The 24,799-nt window shown below is 40.7% G+C and overlaps 2 protein-coding genes across 3 annotated transcripts; one reads left to right on the top strand and one right to left on the bottom strand.

Annotated features, from left to right (window-relative positions):
* The first annotated feature begins 189 nt into the window (after positions 1–189).
* On the top strand, positions 190–14,205 carry rab11fip1a (RAB11 family interacting protein 1 (class I) a). Of its 2 annotated transcripts, XM_004544289.4 has the most exons (6): positions 190–916; positions 8,031–8,467; positions 8,578–9,478; positions 10,409–12,061; positions 12,444–12,540; positions 12,977–14,205. In XM_004544289.4, exons 1-6 carry the CDS (start codon positions 567–569, stop codon positions 13,178–13,180), a joined length of 3,642 nt encoding a protein of 1,213 aa, XP_004544346.1. In that variant the 5' UTR covers positions 190–566; the 3' UTR covers positions 13,181–14,205. The 2 variants fall into 2 exon arrangements, with proteins under 2 accessions (XP_004544346.1, XP_004544347.1); XM_004544290.4 differs by lacking the exon at positions 10,409–12,061 and having other exon boundaries at positions 195–916.
* Positions 14,206–14,423: 218 nt separating this feature from the next.
* On the bottom strand, positions 14,424–24,183 carry prlhr2a (prolactin releasing hormone receptor 2a). The gene is made up of 3 exons (XM_014414026.3): positions 23,982–24,183; positions 21,957–22,437; positions 14,424–16,877 (listed from the first exon to the last, which is right to left on the bottom strand). The coding sequence occupies exons 2-3, from the start codon at positions 22,415–22,417 to the stop codon at positions 16,241–16,243; spliced, it is 1,098 nt and encodes a 365-aa protein (XP_014269512.2). The 5' UTR covers positions 22,418–22,437; positions 23,982–24,183; the 3' UTR covers positions 14,424–16,240.
* Positions 24,184–24,799: the final 616 nt, after the last annotated feature.

Below are 24,799 nucleotides of genomic sequence, written 5' to 3' on the forward strand. Positions count from 1 at the left end.
GCATTGCGTTTCCCAGGCTAAACTGATTCCTGGTCAGTGCTTTTCAGCCACGGTTAACGGTCTGTGAGTTATTAAAGCCCTCCTCCTCTGCGATCCAATCGCTAACTCACTTTTTACAAACGACTGAAGAATTGGCCAATCAGAGAGCGATATGTAGAGTATGGGCGGGAACTCCTTACATCAGGGAAGTAAACTATTCAACTTGGCGGAAAGAACTGTGTTTATAAAAGCCTCTTGAAGGATTTAGTTGCGCTACAGTGCCCTGGTTGGGTTACCTAGGCTAATATTACCATGCAAATGTAATGTAAATGTAAAGTAAGTGTGAACTGAACTCAAATGTTATCAGAGGCTGAGGCACAGCCTTCCAAAGAGGAGGGAGAAGTATTACGACATCATACTGAGCTTCCCGAACTGAAGTCAAGCTAGGTAACCCACACCTAGAACCGCAGAGGACGCCGAAGGTGAACAACAGAGTTCAAGAAAAGGTTAACCAGTCTTCCGTTTTATTGAGGTATTTTTCGAGACAGTTCTGAATAACTTTTAGGAAGGCTTGACGGACTTTAGCGATGTCTCTGGCCGACCAGAGCCAGCAGTCGTATCCTACGAGTGTCCAGGTAACGGTGCACCAGGCTCGGAACCTGCGTACCAAGGGAAAGAATGGCACCAACGACTCCTACGCCATCATCCAAGTGGCCAAAGACAAGTTTTCTACCTCCGTGGCTGAGAAGTCTGTCGATCCGGTGTGGAAAGAAGAGGCTTCGTTCGACCTGCCGCTCTTCCACCCGGGAAACGCTGAGCGCTGTATGCTATATATCATAGTAATGCACCGTGCCCAAGTAGGGCTGGACAAGTTCTTGGGCCAAACTGTGATAAACCTGCTGCAGCTTTATGACAACAAGGCTCGCAAAAAGACAGAGTAAGTGTCAGCTAAGCAGTTTTGGGAGGGGTTTGGGGTCTCACAGATTCCCCCCATTAGTTCTGACTAAGTATGTTTAAGTCTTCTTTTACATTTATAATGAGTCTGGGTTTTAGTGCAGCAGCAGCCTTAGAGCACTGCACAATGAAAAATGACTATCCAAATAACTTTCGTTTCAGAGCTTCATATAGAAGAGAATAGGGCCCTTTATTGTCATTGTACATGTACAATGAAATTCTAGGTGCTCCACACAAACCGTGCCGGAATAAACTATAAATAGTCGACAGTAGGAATAAATGGGACACAGGAGAAATGTATATACAAAACAAGAGAGAAGTATACAAAAATAAGAGAAAGGCACACAGTGGAGAGCAAACTAGTTGCAAATGTAATGTAGTCTAGACCATAAGGCTAGGTTAAATGCATTGTTTCTAGGAAGAGGTAAGTAAGCTGATATCGAGTTTGTTTCCACACAGTTCTCTAGCTGGTATCTATATTCTGCTAAAAAAAAACGTTTCCCACTGAAGGGAACAGACTTTGAAGAAGCAGTAATCTTAATAAATGTTACAGCCAAAGTGTCACCAGTTTTACTGTGACTGGCTTATCATGTGTCACAGTGTAATTCCAGGGCTGTATATTAACTTTCAGAATCACTGGGTAGTTGGATTAGATTTTTACCTCTCAGCTGCAGACTTGAACTTTGCTTCAGCTATTCTGAGGAGGTATTAGCATACCTATTAGGCTTTATAAGTGCCTGTCTGATGATCTAGTTTACCAGCATTTGCTTTGCCCAAAGTAAGTCTAACAATTTACCTACCATTTACCACCAGATTAGCTTTTTATTCAATTAAAAGGAATTCCAGAAGAATTTATGTCAATGTTTGTTATAAAGCGGCAGCACGGCTTATAGTCACTGAGAATTACATTATGTGAAATACTCTGGAGCATCTTTTGACTGTGTCCACTGTGAAACACAGCAGTGAATAATGTCATAGTCATTGAGTTTATTGGTTTACTGACTTTGCAATTGCAGGGCTTATCTAGACAAGTTGAGTTTCTAGACACCCACTTGAATAATTCAGTGTTCTGATGTCATATATTTCTTTTGGTTTGCTGTTAAAGATAAACATGAACGTGGGTGGAGCCTCTGTCCTCTTCCTCTTCCTTTTTTCTTTTGTGTTTGGGTTTTAAAACTATCCACTGACTTGCTTGGAAAATGGTCTGAGATCATTCTTTCCTTTGCTTGTCTGTCGTCATTGGTCCAACCCTGCATGCTTGTGGGTTCACTTTTACTTCACAAATTATTTTAAGACAATGACAATCACTAATGCTTGATGGTGGAGGCATGCCTTAAAATCACTTAGCTTTTGTTAATCCTGAGCATTCCTCAAGACTAGCTTAAAATATGTCTGTTCACACCCAGACGCATTACATGAATGGCGCTGACATGGGTGTAACGTGGGTGTAACGTGAATCCAAACAGAGCTTTGCTTTAGAATTGTCAAATTGGGTTGGACACCCTCTTATGTAAAAGAAATGTTAAAAATAAAGGTGGTTTATTTTAGGCTACACTGGTAAAACTTTCCCAGTAACTTTGAAGTGACCTTTGGTAATGAATGAGTGAGGTAGCGCTTGCTACTTCTTAGTAATCACTCACCCCGGGGGCAGCCTAGATTATGGTGCTGGAATGACCTCATGCTCTTTGTTATTGTACCACCATATTTGAAATGTTATCTTTTGCTTGCTCAGGTTCTTTTTCCATGTTCATGCCAAAGTTCATTCCCTGCTATTTCCATTTCATAACTGAGCTCCTTCGTTCTCCTGCCTTGTCCTGCTCCTCCTGTTCTGTAAGATGCAGTATGCGTGCAGGGGTATTGGATGTTGCTGGTTTTCCCTTGAAGTATCTGGTGTTAGATTACTGCGCTGCTCCCCTGTTGTGGTGATACAGGGTGTGACACCGAAGGCTTTGTTTTCCAGTTGAAAGGGAACCTGACACTTTTCCTCTAATACAAAACAGTTTAGCGAGATGAAATTAGGTTTTAAGGCCAGACATCAGATAGATAGATATCAGTTTAACAATTTACTTGGACTTACTCATCTTTGCAGCTCCATTGGAGTGCATTTTTTTCTATGAATGCAAGTTTTACTATCTTAATATACCAGATTGTTTTAAATGTTTTGGGTTTTTTTCAAAGATTCCTCTAAACTCAGTTTTTCACAAGTAGGATATTGAGCTATACTGCATTATGAATGATCTACAAGTAATAGTTATTTTTGCACCGTATTGTCCTAAACCCAGTGTTTATTGTCTCAAAGGACAAAGCAGGAAATTCCAGCCATTTGAAAGCTTAAACTTGCAGGTGGTTGAAAGTTCTGCTGAAACACTCACTGAAATGATTCATTTAATTTATTGTCCAGTTTCCAGGTAATCCGTTTCGCCTTTAGATGTTATTTATGTAGGTTTTAAATTTTAAAAACGTCAAACAGTCCATTAATTTGTCTCTGCAGAGGCAGTAAGGACAAGATCTTGGATAGATATACTTCAACATGGAGAGCATGACAGGGCGAACACTCAAGATAAATAAATCACAAACTCAAACAGAAAAATCATTGTATTTACAAATGCCTCCTCTCAGCTTGGGGTCCTGGATACATTAGAGTAATCTACAACAGCGGTCCCCAACCCCCTGTGAAATGTATGGTTTTCAGGGTTTTTATCGGTTTTCAGTGTTATTTTGTTATCGTTTTTATCGTTAACTCTGTTTTCCTGGGACTTTTCACGTGTGTTATGAATAAATCTTCTTTTTTCAGTACCGGTACTAGTTTTATTTTGTTGTATTTATCCGCGACACCTTAAAGGCCGGTCCGTGAAAATATTGTCGGGCATAAACCGGTCCGTGGCGCAAAAAAGGTTGGGGACCGCTGATCTACAACATATTTGTGGTGGTACCGCTTTTGTTTTTGTCTTCTACCTTCCCGGTGCCTGAGACATTAAAAAGTGGTATCGACTGTTCTGTGTTTTGTTGCCTGGAGCTGAAGTCTCTCGTCTCTTATAAAGACTCAGTGGGCAGTGAGGAGGTGGTGCACGCTGTGCCCAGCTGAAGTGGGTACTCTGTTTTTAGAGTTCTTGATAACTGTGCTTGTTGGTGTGATTGCAATCAAAACTGTTGCAAACAAAAAGAAACAAATAATAAGAGTCTTCTAACCTTTTCAGGAGCTCCCATCTACCACTGCTATGCAGAACCACAGCACACTTATTGGGCTAATATGAGTTGTTTAGAACATACATAAATGAACAAAGTGCTAAAATTAACATTTTAATCTAAAAAGAAAATAAAAATATAAGTAAAAGCAATAACCTTGATAAAAACATGGTAAAACAGACACTAAAAAGTATGCTTGAGAAGAAATTGAGATAAATGGTCTGGAGCTAGTTGCTGTAGTGCTCTGTATGCAGTCATGAGAATTTGAAAACAAATTCTTCAATCAACTGGGAGCCAGTGTAAAGAGTATAATATAGTGGTAATGTGAGCTTGCTTGCTGGGACATGTAAGGAGTCCTGCTGCGGTGTTTGTACATTATTTGGAGGCAATTTTTGTGGTACAGCTTGTCGCATTCACTAAGTCCAGCACGAAAGTTGAGTGAAAATAGAGTGGTCTCATTTTTTTAAAAGCATTTTACACTTTTCATTTTGCTTTACTGTGAAATGTAACAAAATGATTGTTTCACTACTGTAGTTATGACTTTACAGGACAGCTTTAATTTTCCATTTGTATATTTATTCATATTTAAACTAGAGAATATGGTCTATTTTTTTTAAGTCTCTGTTCCAAGTTACGAATCCTGATCCATTTGTAATTTGTAAAGAAAAACCAAGTGGAACATTTCAGGCTTTTATCTTTAATAGTTTTTGAGATACTCAAGCAGAAGGCTCACAGTGATTTGACATGAAATAAACCAGTGACTTTTCTACTTCTGTTTTAGTACCAGTAAGGATATTAATGAAAAAAAAAATCATTTTATTATATACATACCCATCATTTTTTGCTAACTATACAGGGAAGAAGAAGAGAGTACGCCCACAAAATATCAGATGTGCTGATCTGAACTGTATGACTAATATGCATACTTCAGTATTTGTGTATTATTTGCATGTCGTGTGATTGTGGCAGTATTGAACAATTTTATCAGCCGTTATCAATTTTCCTCGTATTGTGCAGCCCTAATGCAGAGGCAGTTCCCAGAGTAGGACTCATGTGTTCAGACATATGAGTCACAGTATTTTGCAAACAAAGCGTACAGGAGAATTTCCCATCCATGTGAAATATGACGCCCAGTAACATCAGACTTACCTAATGCTGACATCAGACTAAACTTTCCTAAAGATCATTTTTAACATGGCTGTATGTGGAACAGTAACAGCCAATTGTAGCCTATCTGTATGAGATTGTTTTTATACTTCTTTGTTTTTTATTGGCTGAATCATCCGTACTGGCTGGTGTTGGTTCACAAGATAAGGATGTTTGTTAATCATTACACATGAAAGGGAAGCTATTGACAGTTAACAGAGGGAACCTGTCCAGCAAGACCAGTGAGCTCATGCGTCAGGGAGGAGGCTTTATATGCATGTGCAAACAATACAAAAGTTGGAACAGCCTGACAGCTTGTTAGTACTCGTGTTAATTCATATTGTTTTCGTAGTCCTCTTGGTGCACGCCCTGTTGTTATTGAAGACAAGAGGACAAAGCTGTTTCTTGACTGACTTGTGAAAATGTTATCTCCGTACCCTTGTGCCTCGACTCGGCTAGCGATTGTTTGCTTTGGCATTCTTGGTTTAGAGTGGGAGATGAAGAATGTTTGAATTAGAGTCAGCTTAAATTTAATTATAACACACTTCACACACACAGGGAGGTGCCGTGAGGAATGCTGTTTCACTCCCATGCTTGTTTCCTAGCTGTTTTTCCCTACAGCAGACTATCTGCATATCTGCTGCATGACAAATAAATGTGCTGGCTGTGAACTTCCTTTAAATTGCAGTTTGGTGTCAGATTAGGACTACACAACGTTTTGGGCGGAAATAGATAGCTTCAGAGACCTCAGTTTAAGTCATGCAAGGACAGACGGAACTTTAATAAGATTCACAACATGTTGCACGAATGAAATCAAACTGTGACCTTTACCTCATGTGAAACGGTCAGAGGAATGTACTGTGAAACAAAAAGGTTAAAAAGGGGAAAGGCTTGACAAAATGGGCGCGACTGCTGAACTATTAGTACATCTAATAATAGCATGGTTTTGAGAAAAACCTTTAGAGCCCTTATAATGTCTTTGTTTTAAATTATACAAATGGAGAGCAACAGTATGCAGTGGCACTAACTGCGTGTTTTGGCTTGCTTTTAAACGGGCCTCTCCAGAACACTCTTACCTTTCCCTTACAGAAAATAAAAGCTGATCCTGTGCAACAGAGAGGACATGATGGGGGAGCCTGAACAAAGCTGCTGTTGGCATGGTACTCCTAACAGGAACTACAACAAGCTGTACAGTATAGACACCTGTCAGTCTCAGGTTAACAATCGGCAGACAAATGCCAGCAGGGCTGATGTATTAGACGTCACAAGTGTTAGGAATCTGCTCATTTTGGTTCAGTTTTTTTTTTTCAGTCAGATATTTATTCTTCAATGTCTTTCATACATAAAACGTCATTTAAGCCCTGCATTCAAATTATTGTATAAAAGAGTAATGTCATGACCAAAAGCAGGTTTTTGAAAAGCAATGCACACTCCAAAATTACACTGAAAAACTGCAGGACATTTGATAAGCCAAAATCAAAAAACATTTTCAGATTTAGCTCACGTTATAATCACAATAACAATTGTCAAATTGTTGAAACCATTAACATTTTTCATGTCTAATGCATTGTATCTGGGAATTTTGACGTGATGGATTAATGAGGCCTGTAACAACTAGAGTGTTTTCTATATGTTTAAAAATCTATTTGTATATAATAATTTTCAGTATAATTTCATCACATTTTTTTATTGTGAGAAAAAGATTGATAGTAATTACATAAAACAAATATAGTTAACTCAATTTGCACTTTGTAGCAGTGTTTAAGAATAAGAGTGGTGACTGTGGAGGCAGGATTAAAAAATCTAAAGTAGAAATCCTGAGAATAAAGTTGCAATAGTAAATCAACCTGTGTTACAGAGTTTGGGGGATTTAAGATTTATTGTTTACATGTCTCAATTTAGGGCTGTTCGACATAATGATATATATCGGATGACGATATAAAAACGTCTATCGTTTCATTTTACGCTATCGTTTGTTTCGTGGTGTCGCAAAATAAACTGTTTATGGCAATATTTTCTCATCGTTTTGATGGTGACTGTAGTGGCTATATTAATTTCTTAAAGTTCTCTCTTTCTCTTATATTTTATGTAACCACACTACGGAAGGACAAGCGCCTGTTTTTATGCGTTGTGGTTAGCAACAACGACGATAACAACATCGCGTGTCCGCTTTATATTCCAAATAAATCTTTCACAATAAAGCTCAAGATCCTGTTGAGACTTTTCAAAGTAAACTGAATCACGTGAAAGAGCAGATTATTTACGGATGAGAATTAAAAAAGAGCCGCCAGGTGCTAAAAAATAAACCTTAGACTCAAACGTTAGAACAGGCTTTTCCCCACAGCACGCTGTGTAATAAATACTCACAAAGAAAACAGCGGCTGTTACAACTTATGTCTAAAAATGTGTAGTTTCATGCATCGGTTAAAACATTCGACTCCAGCTACATGACGCGCAGCTGGAAACACTTCCCGCAAGACGAGCTGCCCGAGAGTCGCAGAATTTACAGAAAATGTTACATTTTTGTGATTTATATCGTTATCGGACGATAGAATTCTTATATCAGGATATGAGATTTTGGTCATATCGCACAGCCCTATCTCAATTTTTTATTTTTTTTTAAGGTTCAGGTTTTTGTGTTTGTGTGAATCTGTGCATCCTATATAAAGATAAATCATATAAATAGTTCTGAAACAAAAGTCAAATCCTGTTATCTTCCGATAACTCAGTTTTAACACATGATTCATTATTTCTGACATTTGCAGATGGTTCAAGCTGGTGGACAAAACGGGAAAAGAGGACAAGGCACGAGGAGAAGTGCTGCTAGATATCCAGTTTATGAGAAACAATATGTCAGCCAGCATGTTTGACCTTTCCATGCAGGACAAACCACGCTCTCGCATTTCCAAGATAAAGGACAAAGTGCGAGGGAAGAAAAAGGATGGTTTCTCCGACTCGGCCTCAGCGATTGTGCCCTCTGTCAGCCAGGTCCTCACAGACAGTGAGGGCGAGGCTGACGCGCAGTCACTTAACCAATCTCCAGATGAGAAAAAGAAATCTAAGCTCAAAAAGCTCTTTGCCCCCAAATCAAACTTGCAGCGTAACATCTCACAGTCCATGTCCACACTGGGGACGCTGCCTGAGAAGAATTCATCTCTGAGTGGCAGCCGCTCATCTGGTCTCAATGTCAACTCTCCTGATGGTAATTTAACCTCTGTTCTCTGTTTATTGTTTGCTGTTGCCAGCGCAAGTTGCGTAAGTTGTTTTGCATGTCAACAATGACATCATGCCTCACTGTCTCTCTCCCCGCAGTTAAGAAGAAATTCAAATTGGGACACAAACGAACCGGCAGCTCTGACAGCAAGGTGTCTTTGGGTCCTTTCTCCCTGCTGGGCCGCTCCAAGCAGAGCAACAGTGACCTGAACAACCTGTGCATTAACGGCAGCCATGTGTACACAGAGGAGACAGAACCCAAGAGTGGATCTACTCTCAGTCTAAACAGCTCTGGTCGAGGCTCTGTGGAAGATGTCCGCAAACACACTTCTGATCTCTCTGCAGATGCTTTCAGGAGTGTATCTGTCCCATCAACAGACAGAGCATCACAAGAACAACAGCACCATCAAGAGGAGGAGGAAAGAAGGCAAGCAGAAGAAAGGCGCATAGCAGAAGCAAAGAGGATTGAGGAAGAGGAGAAACACAGGGCACAGCTCAAGAGGCTGCAGGAGGAAGAGGAGCGTAGACTGCAAGAGGAACAGGAGAGGAAGAGACGCTTCCTGGAGGATGAGGCCAGGAGGAAGAAACAGATGGAGGAGGACGAGAGGCGAAAGCAAGAAGAGCAACGCAAGATGATGGAAGCAGCAGAAAATCAGCGGCTTGAGGAGGAGCGTCGTCGAGCAGAGGAGCAGAAACGTCAGGAGGAGGCGTCCATGAGTGACAGACTGTCGTCCTTGTTTGGGATGATCAAGAAGAAGGAGGAGAAAAAGGAGGAGGTACAGCTGCCCACCCCAGCCCGTACTTTGGATGCGCAAGATCCCAATCAGCCTGTCTCCCGTCATTCCACCAACCCATTTGAGGACATCACCCTCAGCTCAGATGTTTCTCTAAGCAGCAACGTCAGCCCAACCGATCATCAGAAATCCAGCAGCAAGGCACAAACCCCCTCTGCCATGGTCTTCCTTAACCGCACCGCAAAAGTGTCTGCAGTCAAACCCAGGTAGGCCTTTTTCTCACTACATTGCACAAAGCACACTTAACCATACAGTCTGCACTAAATATGTCATGATGTCACGTGCTTCTGATTGGTCAGTTTTGCTGTATATTATGCCTTTCAACACTGAACCCTGGAATTTACACAACCTTCTTATCTGATCTTGCTTTTGTCATGAGTTACTCTTAACTCCATCCTCCGATGGCTGACGAACCTGTGAAACCGGTTTGGTTTGTACCGATGACAATGAAGGTGGGGTTTAAATCTGTAAAGATGTTGTGGAACAAGTTGTAGGCTGAACAAAGTTCATAAGGAGCGACTGAGCCATAGTGCTGCTTTCTGCGTGAATGTCGTGGCTGGTTCGATTTTCTTTTCTTTTATATTGTTTTTAAGATCTTTTTTTAATATCATTGTTTGTGTTCTGGATCGGACTGGAATTCTTAGATCTGGATCATAATGGTAGGTGAATGACCTTTTTATTGCTGCTGTTGTTGCAGTAATCTTTGATTTCCAAAATGTTTTAGAGATTTAGGCCATGAAAGATGGCCTTTAAATTATGTTGCAGTGTTAGGCCTGCATGGAGTGATCGAAGTAGGATGATGTTATTGTTGTGTACAGTCATTAGGATAAAAGAGCGACCGTAAAATGTGTAAATATCAGCAGCTTCCTCTCATTGAATAGTGGACCATTTTATGGGAAAATATTTTGTTATACTAGCGGCTTGTTTCAGTACAAAGGTGGAACAGTCGATAAATCAAAGTGAAGAGTTTATTGATTAGTGTTAAACAACAGCTACATTATATGAGCCAGTACATGGGGAATGTAGTTACCTGCTTGTTGAGATGTTATCTGCTTGTTATTGGTGACGGTTTATACACTGGTGAAAGTGTGGGTGCCAGTAATGACCTGTAGGCCTTTGTTTTCACTCCTTGGCAGATTGGCTCAATCTTTGGAGCCTGAACCTGCTGACTTCCAAACCCCCAGTCAGCTGTCTCCTTCCCCAGCCAACTCTGAGTCCATCCTGTCCAGAGTCCCATCTGGGTCCCCTGATACTTTCTCCAGCCTCCACTCATCTTTAGCTCCAAGAAATAGCAATCAAAGCCCACCTAGTTCTCCCCGTGGCAACACAGAGAATTTGTCATCTGGATCTGAGGGGTCTTCGCCCACCATGGCAGATCAGAACAGAAGGGCCCTCCTACCACCCACTTACAGGAACCAAACCAGAGGAAATCTTACTCCTGTCAGAGAGATTCAAAACCCGGCTTATGAAGAGCCAGAAGAACCGCAACCAGGCAAAAACTCTGTACCACTTCCAGATTATGAAACCCTCTTCCCTCAGAGGAGACACGGGGTGAAAGGGCAGCCTCGATGGGATAATATAATTGCTGAGGTCAATCAGAAACACAAGAGTGCACCTGCACTCTTGGGTCCTGAGATGAGTGTGGACGGTCCATTGGAGCATACACCAAGTCCTAGGTCTTCTGTTTCACTGGAGACTCCTAACATGAGGCTTTCCCAAGCTAAACCTCAGGAGACCAAACCTGTGTCAACAAAAAAAGCACCAGCCCCGACTCCTCCTAAACCAGTGACATCTCCACTTCCACGATCAGCAGCAGATTCCAGTCAGAAACAAAGCCCGAGTGTTTCTCAACAGTCTTCAGTGACACGTAGTCAACCTGCATCCCCAGCATCAGTAATATCGGACACTTCAAGCAGAGTTACGTCAGGAGATGGTGCAAGAAAGGTGCTGCAACCTTCACCCACACCTTCACCCAGAACACCAAGCCAGATGGACTTGAATACACCACCTTCAAGTGATCAAAGCAAAGAACAGGCCACCATGAACAAAGAAGCACCCACAGCTAAACCCAGACAAAGGGTCAGTGTCAACGAGCTAACAAAGGAACCACAATCTGCTGTGAACGGTAACATCCCAAAAGTATCTAATTCAAGTATGAGCAGCACGGACAAAAAGTTAAAAGACGGCTTTGCAGAGGAGGACCCATTCCCCAGTACTCAGCTTCTTTCCAGAGACCCATGGACGCTGCAGAAGGAAAACGGTGATTCACTTTTTACTGGCGATGCTAGTAGGAAGGAGGCGACACCTCGAGATTGGGGAATGACAGCAAGTGACTTTGATAAAGTTTTTGGTCAAGAAAAAACACCAGATCCTTTCACCAGTTTTAATGGCAGTGATCTGAAGAAACAGAGTGAATACAGGAAAACGGATGATGAGTCAAAACTAGACAGTCCTGCTTTCCAAAGAAAGAATTCACAAAAAGGAAAGAAGAGCCTTCCATCCACAACTCCCACACAGCAGATAATACCCACTGCCACTCAAGGTTTCAGAGATATCCCACTGCTGCTTCCCAATGATGGGAAAACACAGAGCAGTTTCAGTGAAGGAGAGGATCTTTTTGGAGACCGATCTTTTTTTCAAGCTTCAGAGCCCCTTCAAGTAGTTATGGAGGAACCAGAAATCTTGTCTGGGGGGAAGGAAACTTTGCGAGCGATGGTGTCACCATCTGAGGTTCAGCCTGTCAGTACTCAGAATAGCAATGGAAGCGGGCTAGCGATAAATTCACGCAGGTGAGATTGACCAGGCTATTTTCAGAGTTAGCCTTTGATGAGGGTTGAGCTTGATTCAGTTATGGTGGATCACACGTGGTGCTGTTATACTGGGAGGCGAATAAGTCGCTGGGATTTATCTTGTGGTGTGGCTGTTTTCCAGGCTGTGATTTCTTGGAAACTTTCCTCACACTTGATTTCAATCTGAATGTTGAATATTGCACTTCAAATGCACTTTGAATACGATAGAAATGATTATGGAAGATGATAAAACACATCATTTAATTGTTTTTCTCCTACACAAAATATTTCTTAATCATTTTCTGTGGGGTTTCTGTACCTCTTCTTCTATTTACTTAGTAAACTATCAGGCCTTACAGTAACGTAATGCCTTTATTTACAGGCCTCATCCCGTGAAGCCTATGAGCACATCAGAGAGCCAGAGCGTCCACGCTATGAAAGAGATAAAGGTCCGGGACAGCACACCAGCGAAGATAAAGGTACTGTCATACTGGTATAATGTACTGGCACGTAAACACCGTTAACCTGACCGGCTTTTGCTGCAGGAACAATTCGTGCCTGGATAACCTAAAATCTCTTTTCCACTGTGCAACATGGTCTGCACTGTGCTCTTATTTACAAGGAGTAGCATGGAAAAAAATGCCAGGTGGTGCTATGAGACGATTGGATTTTACACATCTAAGATCGTCTGGCAGTCTGCTCTCAAAGTGCTTTTAGAAACTTTCTCAAAAGTTCTTCTTGTCTCTCTTTTCTTTAACTTGGCAGATGGTGATGATATTAATTATTTTGTCAGAAAAGTAATGGAACTTTTATATTCCAATTTCTTTGATTTGTTTTTCTTTGTGTGCTTAAATGAATTCCTCAATATGTCCTAATTTAAAAAGCATTCACCAAATTATCTTTTTTTTCATTCAGATGATGGACTCTGTGGAAAGTGGACCGTACACTCAGCTGACTCAGGAGGAGCTGATCACAATGGTGGTGAAGCAGCAGGCTGACCTTACCAAGAAGGACGCCAAGATCGTTGAGCTTGAGGAATACATAGACAACCTGTTGGTCCGTGTCATTGAGGAGAAGCCGAGTATCCTGTATGCCCTCAATGCTGCCAAGCCAGTGTAAAGGAATGTAAACAGGACTTAATTCTGCTTCCTGTTTGTGTTTGTACTGTATTATAAGACAGTGTCTTAGAGCATATGCACTTTTTTAACTTTCAAACAAATAGATGCTGGAGTGTAAAAAGCAAGCAGAAAATCTTTATATTAAAAATAAGAAGAAAAAAAAATGTTGTCCCGACACTAAGGTACTGCAACTTATTGCAAAATATACTAATCATTATAAATAATGAAAACTGGATTCAACTTTTATTTAATAAAGTAGTTTTTTTAAGTCTACACTGGGCAGTCTCTAAGTTTTGCTGTGTAGTGAATAATCACTGAAATCATTCATGTATGTTGTCTTCCTCCACTAAAGTCTTTATTTTTATTTTCTTTGCCTCATCTTTTTGAAAGCATGTATTCTTTTAACCACTTAACAGCAGTCATTATATTGTACTCACCACATATGAATGTCACCTGGATATCCAGTCCTTAAAGACACTGTGCCTATTGTTGCTTCAGAGAGGTCTTACATAGAAAACCAGCATCGACTAAAATAGAGCAGCTGCTATGTTCTCAGCAGATTTTGAATCGTATACCGAGTTAAGCAATTTTGTCTCCATTGTGCTCATAGTTCAAATATTATGCAAGTTATACTACAGTTTCCTGTTCTCCTTAAATTAATTAGAAACTTTGAGCACTATGATGTGTTTTGTTGTCTTTTGTGAAGTAATTTAAAAATCAAGATCAGAGTAAAAGACTTGTTTTAGTAAGTCGCCTTGTCTCTGTTTGATCTTCACTAATGATGCCTTTACAAACTAAAACTGTTTGATGATAGCATGGCAGTAATGATAGCAATATTAATCAGTATGTCTGTCCAGACTTGTGCCTTCCAGACCTTCTTTTCATGTATGATCTGTTGTTTTTCTGGAGTGAGAGCTCACTGCATGTACAGTCTGATCTATCCAGTGTTTGTAATATTACAGCTGATGTAAATGCCTGAAAACGCTGTGTTTATTTTCAAATAAAGACACTAATTATGCCTCTGGACTGTGCATGTGGTTGTTTACCACCATTGTGTGTTTGCAAGTAATATACAACACAACTAAATGAAATATTTACATAATAATTATTTAGCTCTCAGCGAAGGTTCTAATTGCACTAACAATTCCAGATGTTCGGTGTCTTCCAATTTCTGGCAGGTTTATTTTTATGCTTCTTATCTCCATACCTACGAGGATGAAAAAGCAATGTAGCCATGGTAACATACATAGCATGTTTTATTGTACACGCTGCCTGACTTTTATCCAGAACAATAACATTGCATTTGAGCGTGTTTACTTTTTCACAATATTCTCAGTCTTTTGCGTTGTTCTCGGCAGTTACAGCATTGTAAATGTAAATGGGTAGGAAGTGTACATATATTTCGAGCCTTTACAGTTTAAATGGCAGAAAATCACCTCAAGATGTAGCGATCAGAGTTCAGGCATATGGTAGCACTCAAACAATCAGCAGCTGTTGATAAATAATAAGCACTTGAACACGTACGAATTGCTGTGAATATGCCAAGTAAGAGTTGGGCACGTGGGGATTCAAAACAGACGGTGGAGAAAGCTGGGATGCCACGAAAGCTGAGGGCAAAGCCATCACGCGCAAAACTGGAGAATATATATATATTTATATGAAATATCTTCAAATGTATTTGCACGCCATTGCAAGCAATCATACTCACTTTTAAGGAACTGACTGTTATGACCCTAGATCACACGAACTGCAGCCAATTGAACTTTTCACATACGTGGCGCCCTCTAGAGGTGAAGCACTCTTATTAAGCATTAAGCGCTCTTAAATATGTTTCAAATCCTTCATAACTTATTGGAAACGTGATCTATTTGACATTATTTCATTAAAGACTTTAGATGTTCCTCACCCAGTACCAAGTCTAGTAACTTTACGTTTCATACTTTCCATTTTATTTACATATGATGCTGAACAACAATAATCTTATGTTTACAGCCTCTTCTCTTGCATGAATGATAAATAAATGAGTTGGGACTGAGCTCCTTAAAATTCATATCTATAATATTTGCATTTTACTGTATTTTTGTGAAGAGGACATGTTTTCATAAAATCCTAGATTTTAAAAAGATGCCAAAAGTAAATCTTACTCTTCTTCTTTTGGATGCTCCCTTTAGGGGTCGCCACAGCAGATCTCCCTCCATCTCATCCCCAGCATCCTCTGTCACGGTTGATCTGATCTTGTCTCTTTCCTCCTGTCTTACAGCTCCATCTTTAATAGCCTTTGTCCAATATATCCACCATCTCTTTTTTGCACATGTCAAACCCTCTCAAGCCCTCTCGAGCTTGTCTCTCTCTAACTCTGTCTGCTCATTTCTAATCCTGTCCCTCCTGGTAATTCTTTTCTTAGCATCTTCAATTCTACCACCAGCTCAGCCTCCTGTCTTTTTGTCACCAGCACGTCTTCAAACCACACATCATAGCAGGTCTCACTGCCATCTTGCAAACTTTCCTTTTCACTCTTGCTGTTATCCTTCTGTCACGAACCAGGGACAACACAAAGCAAACATCACATCTGTAGTGCTCTTTCTCTACATGAAGTCATGTTGCTGCTCACTTATCATCACCTTTTTTTCTCAGCCTAGCCTCAACCAGTCTTTCCCATCTCTTCATGGTGTGGCTCATGAGTTTTATTCCTCTACAGCTCTGCACATCACCCTTGTTCTTGAAAATCAGTACCAGTAAACTTATTTCCTGTTCCTAAAGCATCGTATTGTGTTAAACAATCCTGGAGAGTTTGAAAAGAGGAGTGATGGAGCATATCTCTGGATTGTAATGCTATATCTCTGTCTGATCAACAACACGGGGACATGTTTGACAGTATCCTACTAATTTAGTTTGTATATCATATGGATGCCGGCTAAGAGCTGGATCATCATACATTAGACTCCTACCCTATCCCATCTATGCCTAGGCTGCTCTAATTCTGACTGTTTTAAATATTATCACTGCTTTACCAAAATGAGATGAGTGTGGGTACCCAGTTTCAGCTTAAAACACAAAAGCTTCACAATACCACACTGGCTGTGGCGCAGTTGTTGGCTGAGATGCCAATGCGACGGCGGCACGTGAACATTTTGCGAAGCTCAGCTCGAAAGCGGTCGTGCAGCCAGGCGTAGAGGAAAGGGTTACAGCAGGATGAGCTCATTGCGCACAGATGGCAAAGCAGCTGAATGAGTAGAAAGTACTGCTTGTCGATCAGATCGATGTCAATGTCACGCAGGACATTGAACACGCTGATGGGCATCCAGCAGATGCCAAATGCCGCCACCACCAGGGACACCAGACGGAAGGTCTTGCGTTTGCGAACGCGCTGAGCCTCTGCCTGGCTCTCTGTGTGGTGGCCGGGTATGACGCAGTTCCGCAGTTTGACGGAGATGCACAGGTAAGAAATGCAGAGGGCCGACAGAGGCAGGACGTAGGTGATGAAGAGAGTGCTGTAGGCGTAGGCCAACCGCTGCCTCTCCTGGCCCATCCAGAACTCCTCACAGATGGTGAAGCCTTCATTTTTAAATTCCACGTGGTAGGTGTGAGCCACAGCCGGGGCCACCAGACAACAGGACAACAGCCAGATCCCAGACAGGAGGTAGGTGCACGCCAAGACCGAGATCCGCTTTTTCAAAGGGTGCACCGTGGCATAGTATCTGCGGAGTCCATGAGTAAAAAGGAGCAAAGGAAATGTGGATAGAAAATGATGGAATCAGTAATTGGCAGGGGCAAAGACAAACAACATTTACCAGTCAATATGAGCGACAGTAATCAGCGCACAAATTACCATATGCTGTTAAGGACAACGGATAATACAGGCTGAAAAATGGCAGCAGCACAACATCAATACTAAATTGTCTGTTACCAGGAAAGTAACATGTTTTAAGCTTCACAAATAATAAATCTAATTCAGCTCTGTCACTGCAACCAAGGTGAATGGATAAGCCTAGATGTGTGCTGGGTTACTGAAACAGACACACGAGTCCGACAGAGCTTCACTTAACAATAATGTCCTCATTCAGACAGACTTACATTTAGGTAGCACTAAACTGATTGAATTAGTGCAGAATATTTAGACTAGTACAGTATGGAACGCCAGGACTGCCATAATGAATTAATTAAATACACCATTAAATAATTAATTAAATGTGGCAATAATTAATTAAAATTGGAATTAATTAATTAAATAAATAGTTATGACACATGTAATTAATTAATTATTGACACATTTAATAAATTATTTATGTATTTCACATTTTAATTAATTATTGACACATTTAATTAATTAATTATTGACACATTTAATTAATTATTTATGTATTTCACATTTTAATTAATTATTGACACATTTCATTAATTATTGACACATTTAATTAATTATTTAATGATATATTGCAGTCCTGACGCCTGGCTCTCATCATGAAATAATTTTATCTGTCAGCCTCACCCATCAAACTCAGGGGGCGGGATTAACGCTGATCGAGTCAAAACCATTGCTTTGGCCTGGTGGCCATTGTTTCTAGCACACAACAACCGGCATGTGGAAGCTAACAGAACTGAGCTTTGAAAAACCCTGTTTGTGTGTTACCAAATACCGTTTTAATATTTTTTTAGCCGAGAATGTAGTGGTTTAATCTTCATGTGTCTGGTCGGTTTGTCAAGATACAGCCTCTTTGCAAAAGTGTTTCGATGATTTCGGAGATGTCTGCCCAGTCTCATGGCAAAGCGTGGGATAGACCCGCTCGCCTCGCAAGCAATCCCACCGACAAAGCGCAGGCCCCGGTACACAGCTGTAGTAACCCCCGCTGACTTCTTTTACTGAGGTTATATTTATCGATGTTTTATTTCCTGATGTTCTTATGTGTCCTACGTGTTTCAGTCGCCAATTCTGAATTATAACTAACATTAAAAACATGTTTAAGGGGGAGAGAGAGCAAATAAATCTGTTTAACATCTGATCTTTGGGTTTTTGTTCAGTAATCAGCGTGACCTGTGTATAAACACATAAAAGAGATAACGTTGGTGTTTCCGTCATGTAGTAACTGCTGGCTTTAACTGTACAAAGGTTGTTCGACACTATGAAACACATACAGACTTCATGATGTTCGGCTAATATTTTTATTGTGAATATTAATCATGCTGACCTCGCTCTGTACACCACGCAGCGAGGTCAGCATATCCACGATATCCTCAGCTCCATGAGTTAACACAAAGTTTCCCAGCTGACTATCTAACTGCCAACTATTCCAGAGACGTGAAAATATACAGCATAAAGAAAAGTGTAAGAGACTCAGCAGCAGATTAGAATAACAGTTATACATTTAATAAATCACCAAATGAATCCAAGAAACGAGCAAACCTGTTCCGACAATTTGAATTTGTATTCCCTCAGCTGCAGACTCGCTGCTGTTTAAATGTTTGAAAAGGAAGATTAGATATAAAAAACGTCAAACATAGACTCAGTCTGCCTTCACATTTGATATGAGGCCAGCACGTATAGTGGCCTCAGCAGGCTATTACTGAAATACACGTGCTATATCATAAACTATGATATAAACAGGGAGGTCCTATTAACATGTTTAGTTTTAAAGGACACCTTCCTGCCTTTAGTCTCATTCATGAGCAGTATTAGTTTTCTTCTAACATCCAGAAGTCTGCACAATGTGTTTCATAGTTTGTAACAAGCCTTTGACAGGTAAACATAACATGACCGAAAAAGAAAAAAAAAAGAAAAAAAAAAGAGAGAGAGTGTTGACATAAGAAGAGAAAATTCTCTCAATTATGGAGACAGGCAAATGGTTCATTTATGTTTGATGTGTGTTTATTCCTCCCTAAATATCGTCGGTGAAGTTCGCCATGCATGTCAGATTTTCCTGCGCATTTTTATACCTCTGCCAACAGAGAGAAAAAAAATCACATTCTAACAGACAGCTGGTGCTTAGAATACAGTTGAATAACTATTAAAAAACAGATGATATTTAGATGATAGTTCAGTCTAACACATGTGCCAGTGAACCATTAAACGTCTGTGAAACTATGCAGTTATGAAACGTAACTTTAACCTCAGCCAAACCGATTTGCTCAGTTGTAAATAAAACAGCGAAGTAAACGTGACCCGACAGACAGAACCTGAGTGAATGAAGTCCAGCGTTTAACCACTGAGAGCTAAAACTCAGCTGAGGTTTGAAAGCTGTGTGCCGGTGATTGGACATCAGCCGCTGATAAAGCTGTTCGCCTATAAAGTGCTCTGTAAGGAAACGAGCTCCAGCAGCTCTGCGCTCGGGGAAAACACTATATTTACTTATCTTGTGCAGAAAAATGCGCTGACATTGCGTTATATCGAGCACCGGCTGCCCAGTTAAACTGTGACTATCACCAGGTAACTAGGCGTGTTTCTTGAATTAGCAGCAGGTGTTAAACAGCTGACAGATGAGGAGGAGGATGCATGCAGGTAAACTGAGGGTCTGTTGAGCTGATCGCTGGTTTCGTGAGAAAAATGTCAGCTCGTTCTTTATGTTACAGAAGCACAGAGACACAAGACCAGGCGGAAAGAGACGATCGTTCGGTGAAAATGAGAATCTGCGAATGCAACATGTGGAACACGGAGAGTGGAATATGTAAACAAACCGGTTAACGTAACCCCCTCGGTGCGCTCTGCATGCTAACTGTTAGCAGAGCCAGTGAAATCTCTGAAAACATCTGAGCACTTTTGCAAACATGTTCTATGTTGACAACCTGACCAGACATACGTCGCGACATTCGCGGCTAAAACACTGTTAAAAGTGTAGCTGGTGACAGAAAAACGGGGTATTTTAAAACTACACCACCACCATTGCTGCTTGTGATTTGATCTGCATTCTGGGATAACTGGCTGCCCCAAGTCTACACAAGCAATCGATTTTCTAGGATCGACCTGTTTTGACTTACTTTGCACGGCAACCAATCAAATGTTAGAGAAGCTGCATGGGCAGCGTTAACCCCGCCCCCTGAGTTTGATGGGTGAGGCTGACAGATAAAATTATTTCATGACGAGAGCCAGGCGTCAGGACTGCCAAAATGAAATAAATAAATATATCATTAAATAATTAATTAAATGTGTCAATAATTAATTAAATGTGTCAATAATTAATTAAAATGTGAAATACATAAATAATTAATTACATGTGTCAATAATTAATTAATTACATGTGTCAATAATTAATTAAAATGTGAAATACATAAATAATTAATTAAATGTGTCAATAATTAATTAATTACATGTGTCAATAATTAATTAAAATGTGAAATACATAAATAATTAATTAAATGTGTCAATAATTAATTAATTACATGTGTCATAACTATTTATTTAATTAATTAATTCCAATTTTAATTAATTATTGCCACATTTAATTAATTATTTAATGGTGTATTTAATTAATTCATTATGGCAGTCCTGGCGTTCCATAGTAGAGTAGCTTCAAATGTCTTTCCTTATTTTCTGTCATATGTGCAACAACAGCAGATGTTGACAATAAATAAACAAGCTCAAAGCTCAAGCTTGGATCCCTCAGTTTTACACAGAGTTATATTCAGTTTTTCTACTCTTGCTCTGTAAGACATTAGTGAAAGTACAGTCATCGTAGGCAGACAGCTCTGTCTGTGAGCGCAGAAGCCCCGCCCACCTGCCTTTCAAATCTGGTGTTTAAGAGCCAGATCAGAAGTTCCACAGTTGCACCTCAATGTAGTCGTTTTTTGTGTTAGCTGTAAAATCAATAAAGATTGTTTTTCTCCTTGATTGTGAATACGACCCAGTTTTGAGGGCAGATGACTCAAAACGAATACAGGTTGAAACAAGGTGTGGTATAGGGTAATTAAGGATTATTTTGAACTGTGAATCATGGAGAGCTGCTTAAGAGCATGATAGGTCTACTTTACAAAGCAGTGAAGTTGTACATCAATAGTAGGTGATGCGCACTTTAGCTAAAACCAAATAATTTAATACTGTATTGCATTTAGGGAGATACCACTGTGTTCTTTGTAAGTTCTTGTCATGAATGACCTTCACCTGTTTTAGATTTGAGGGTCTGCCTTTTTGTCGCAGTGACCACCTGCTTGATTTAAAGTCTCAGGTTTTGGACTTTCACCCTTCTCTGGTGTTTCTGGTCCTCTGTCTTTTGAGCCATTATGCACATTCATGTCATGTTTGCACTTAAGAAAAAAAACAATCTTTGTTGGTTTTACAGATGACATAAAAACTCACCACATCAAGGTGAATTTGCATCTGAAGCCGGAAACTTGTTCACTAGGTCCTTCACACAGCAGCTAGACTGATGCGTGGTGTAGCATGGCAAGGTAGACACAGGTGTTATTGATAACAATCAGTTAGGGTGCCATGCTATTTAGTGTTTCACAGTCATTCAAGCAAACAAGCAAGTAGCAGGGGGTCCTGAACCATCAAAATAGTAATTACAATTACCGTTTATCCTGCCACTGCATGTCAAAACAGCGGCTGCTGAAAGTGTCTATTTTCTTTGAGACAACAGTCATTGTTAGGTGTTGTGTGCAAAATGAATGCTATATTTAGCTTTGTTTTTGAGGGATAACTAGAGCTGGTTTACAAACGCTTCATGATGAAAAGTTTTTTGTCCTTGTTTGTACATTGTTTCTCACAGACACAGCATGCTGCATGCCAGCGAGATGCTGGAGGTTTACTTACAGTTTTTCCCACTGCATTCTGACTCATTGTGACTTACCTGTCTACACCAATGGCAGTGAGGGTGAACACTGACACGTACACCGTCACCGGCTGTATGAGGTACACCAGGTAGCACATGAAGCGACCAAACACCCAACCGTGTGGGTTGAAGGCATAGGCCAGCGTGAAGGGGACACACGTAGCACACATCAGCATGTCAGAGAAAGCCAGGTTTCCAATGAAAAAGTTGGTGACGTTGTGCATCTTGCGAGTGCGGCAGATGACATAGAGGAGCAGGTAGTTGCCAAAGACGCCCACCAGAGCCACGAGGGTGTAGCAGGGAATGATAAGCGGCTTGAAGGACTGCAGCAGCTCCACGCCCGCAAACTGGGGGCTGCGCTTGGAGGAGCTGTTCTGCAGCGCCACCTCAAACACCTGACCAGAGTCGTTTCCATTTGCAGCTTGTGTCACACACGGAGGGGTGAGCTCAGCTGCCCACCCACTGCCCGAAACCTCCATCCTGAAAGGATGGTGTGAGCCTACAGAGATGACATCATAAACAGAGTCAAGTACAGTTCAACATGCACAGTGAAATGTCAAATTTGGCCAAGGGAGACATGTGCAAACAAGAACAGGCAAAGTGATTGAGAACGCTTTTCCTTTTATTACAGGCCTGCAGACAGGCTGAGCAGCTTCATGAGCCTTTGTCCAATTATTTTTCTTGTCCTTGAAGTAAATGATTTTTTTCCTCCTGTGTAGCTACAAAAAACAAAAAACCCACTATGCTGAAAGCAAATTCCTTTTATTAGACTACGGTGACAATTTACTGACTAACTACATGCAGAAACCAAAATGAACTGGGGTTATTACTTCAGTGTAACTCAGACGAGTAGGGCCTAGTCATTTCCCAGTCAGTTCCACAAAACTTCCATGCAAACACTCAATATCAAAGCAAATGCTGCTGGATGACTCACGCCATTATCTCCCCATGCACCATGTATGTGCAGTGTTTATGTGGTCAGCACAAGAGGTGTTGGTCCCTGTTAAATCAGTTCAGCATATATACTCAAGTGAGGGAATTTAAATGATTCATGCCAAAAAAAAAAACCCCAAAAAAACGCAGGATAATATAAGCACTATAATAAACTCACCCAGCAAGGACACATTTGGCCAAGACTGTGTAAGAAATTTATGTTGATGAAGAAAAAACCAGCAGTGGAGGCTGAATATTTGAACTGCCAGGAAATATTACAGGGGGAAAAATGGCCAGAAGGTGCAGTGTAAGGACGGCAGTCAATCACAATATCTCAAGTAACCAGTACACAACCCCACACTGTTGTGTCTCTAAGAAAGATTAAAAATTTGGGTTGGTCTTTCTCGATTTTAGAGAATTTGCCCGATATTTTTGCCTCTGTGCTTGCTTTTGTGATCCTTAGTTAATTGTTTATATATCTGAACACCGTAGATTGCAGCAATTTATGTCCTGAAGTTACGCCACACTGTGAACAGTGGACAGAGAAAACTCACATATGAGTCGCTGTTCATCAATGGACGAGAGTGAGAGTAAATGAATGTAACACGTTTGTCCACAGGAAAAATGTTACAGGAAAAATAGGTCAGAGATTTTTGGCACAAAGCTCGTTTCCTGCGCCAAAAAGACCCGATATTTCTTTTTTATTAGTTTGTTTTAACACTCCCGTATTCCTTATGCCAAGAAAAAAAGGAGAGAAAAATAATAATAACGCACGCTGGTACCAGTAGCGTGATCTCATACATTTTAAAGAACATATCACCATTTAAAAGCATTGGAAATATTTACAGTTTCAGGGTCAGCTCTGGAATACCTCGACGCAGATAAAGCGAGTGGACTGACAGCTATAAAACTGTCGGACATACCGATGACAAAACGCAAGTAATTAAAAATCCTCTAAATAACTTTCAAATGTCTCCAAGGAGAAAAAGCACGTTGCATCGTGCCTGCATCATTTCCGCTCTTCTCACACTCGACGTGCTGACTTTAGATGCAGTTAGACTTTGTCAATTTAAATTTGCACAACATTACAAGCCAAAGCAGCACACCTACCGTCTACAGATGTCTCAGTGTTCCAGCGCACGGAATATCCAGCTCGGAGCTTCTGTGCGTCTGTGGAGAGATGCGCGCTTCTCACACAAATCCACGCTTATAGGTTTACGGACACCAAGCACAGCCATGCATTCCGAATCCTTCATTAACGTGCACTGTAACAACTTCAGTTGTTTTAATTAATCAAGTGTGTGTGTGAGTGTGGGTGTGTGTGGTGATCAGCAGGTGCAGTCCGGCTGACTGGGGGAGGAAGTCTCGCTTATATATCTGCCCCAAACTTGAGTGACAGCTGTGATGACTGGACGGCGTTTCCGACGCGTCTCCTTGGAAGATGGTGTGGCCTGAAAAGCCCGAATAAAACCCTGCAGACTGTACACCTGATTTCAAAAGCAAGGACAGAGCAGGTGGTTAAAGAGACTTTGCAGCTCCATTCCTGCATGTTCTCCTGCTCCTGTAGTTTCAAGTTGCTGTGGCAGATTCTATAGCAAACATTCTCCACGGTATTTGTTGATCATTTCTATTAATGGATAATTTAAAAAATGAATAACGGTTTTATTTCCATACAATCTGTTGCATTAAGTCAAGAATGATTTATGCCCACGCCAAGACGGCTCAATATTCTGTGGAATAAGAGAAGGTTACTGCTATTATGGCGCTTGTGCTTGAACTATCCTCCTTTGTTATAAATATTTGTAAAAGGAACAGAGGGGCAGACTGATAAAGAGGTGGCGTAATGTGATGTCTCAGTTTTTCGTGGCCCTTGTGTGGAGAACAGTCAGAGGTGGAGGTTCTGCAAGCACGATGTTTGATTTGTGCAA

The sequence above is a fragment of the Maylandia zebra genome, linkage group LG12 (assembly GCF_041146795.1).
Source record: "Maylandia zebra isolate NMK-2024a linkage group LG12, Mzebra_GT3a, whole genome shotgun sequence".
NCBI lineage: Eukaryota > Metazoa > Chordata > Actinopteri > Cichliformes > Cichlidae > Maylandia > Maylandia zebra.

Excerpts from the sequence above, each read along its gene's own strand:
- rab11fip1a (XM_004544289.4), top strand. The coding sequence starts at position 567 with ATGTCTCTGGCCGACCAGAGCCAGCAGTCGTATCCTACGAGTGTCCAG. Across the intron at positions 9,479-10,408 it reads GTGTCTGCAGTCAAACCCAG|ATTGGCTCAATCTTTGGAGC; the intron begins GTAGGCCTTTTT and ends ACTCCTTGGCAG. Across the intron at positions 12,541-12,976 it reads GCACACCAGCGAAGATAAAG|ATGATGGACTCTGTGGAAAG; the intron begins GTACTGTCATAC and ends TTTTTCATTCAG.
- prlhr2a (XM_014414026.3), bottom strand. The coding sequence starts at position 22,417 with ATGGAGGTTTCGGGCAGTGGGTGGGCAGCTGAGCTCACCCCTCCGTGT. Across the intron at positions 16,878-21,956 it reads ACTGCCATTGGTGTAGACAG|ATACTATGCCACGGTGCACC; the intron begins GTAAGTCACAAT and ends TGGACTCCGCAG.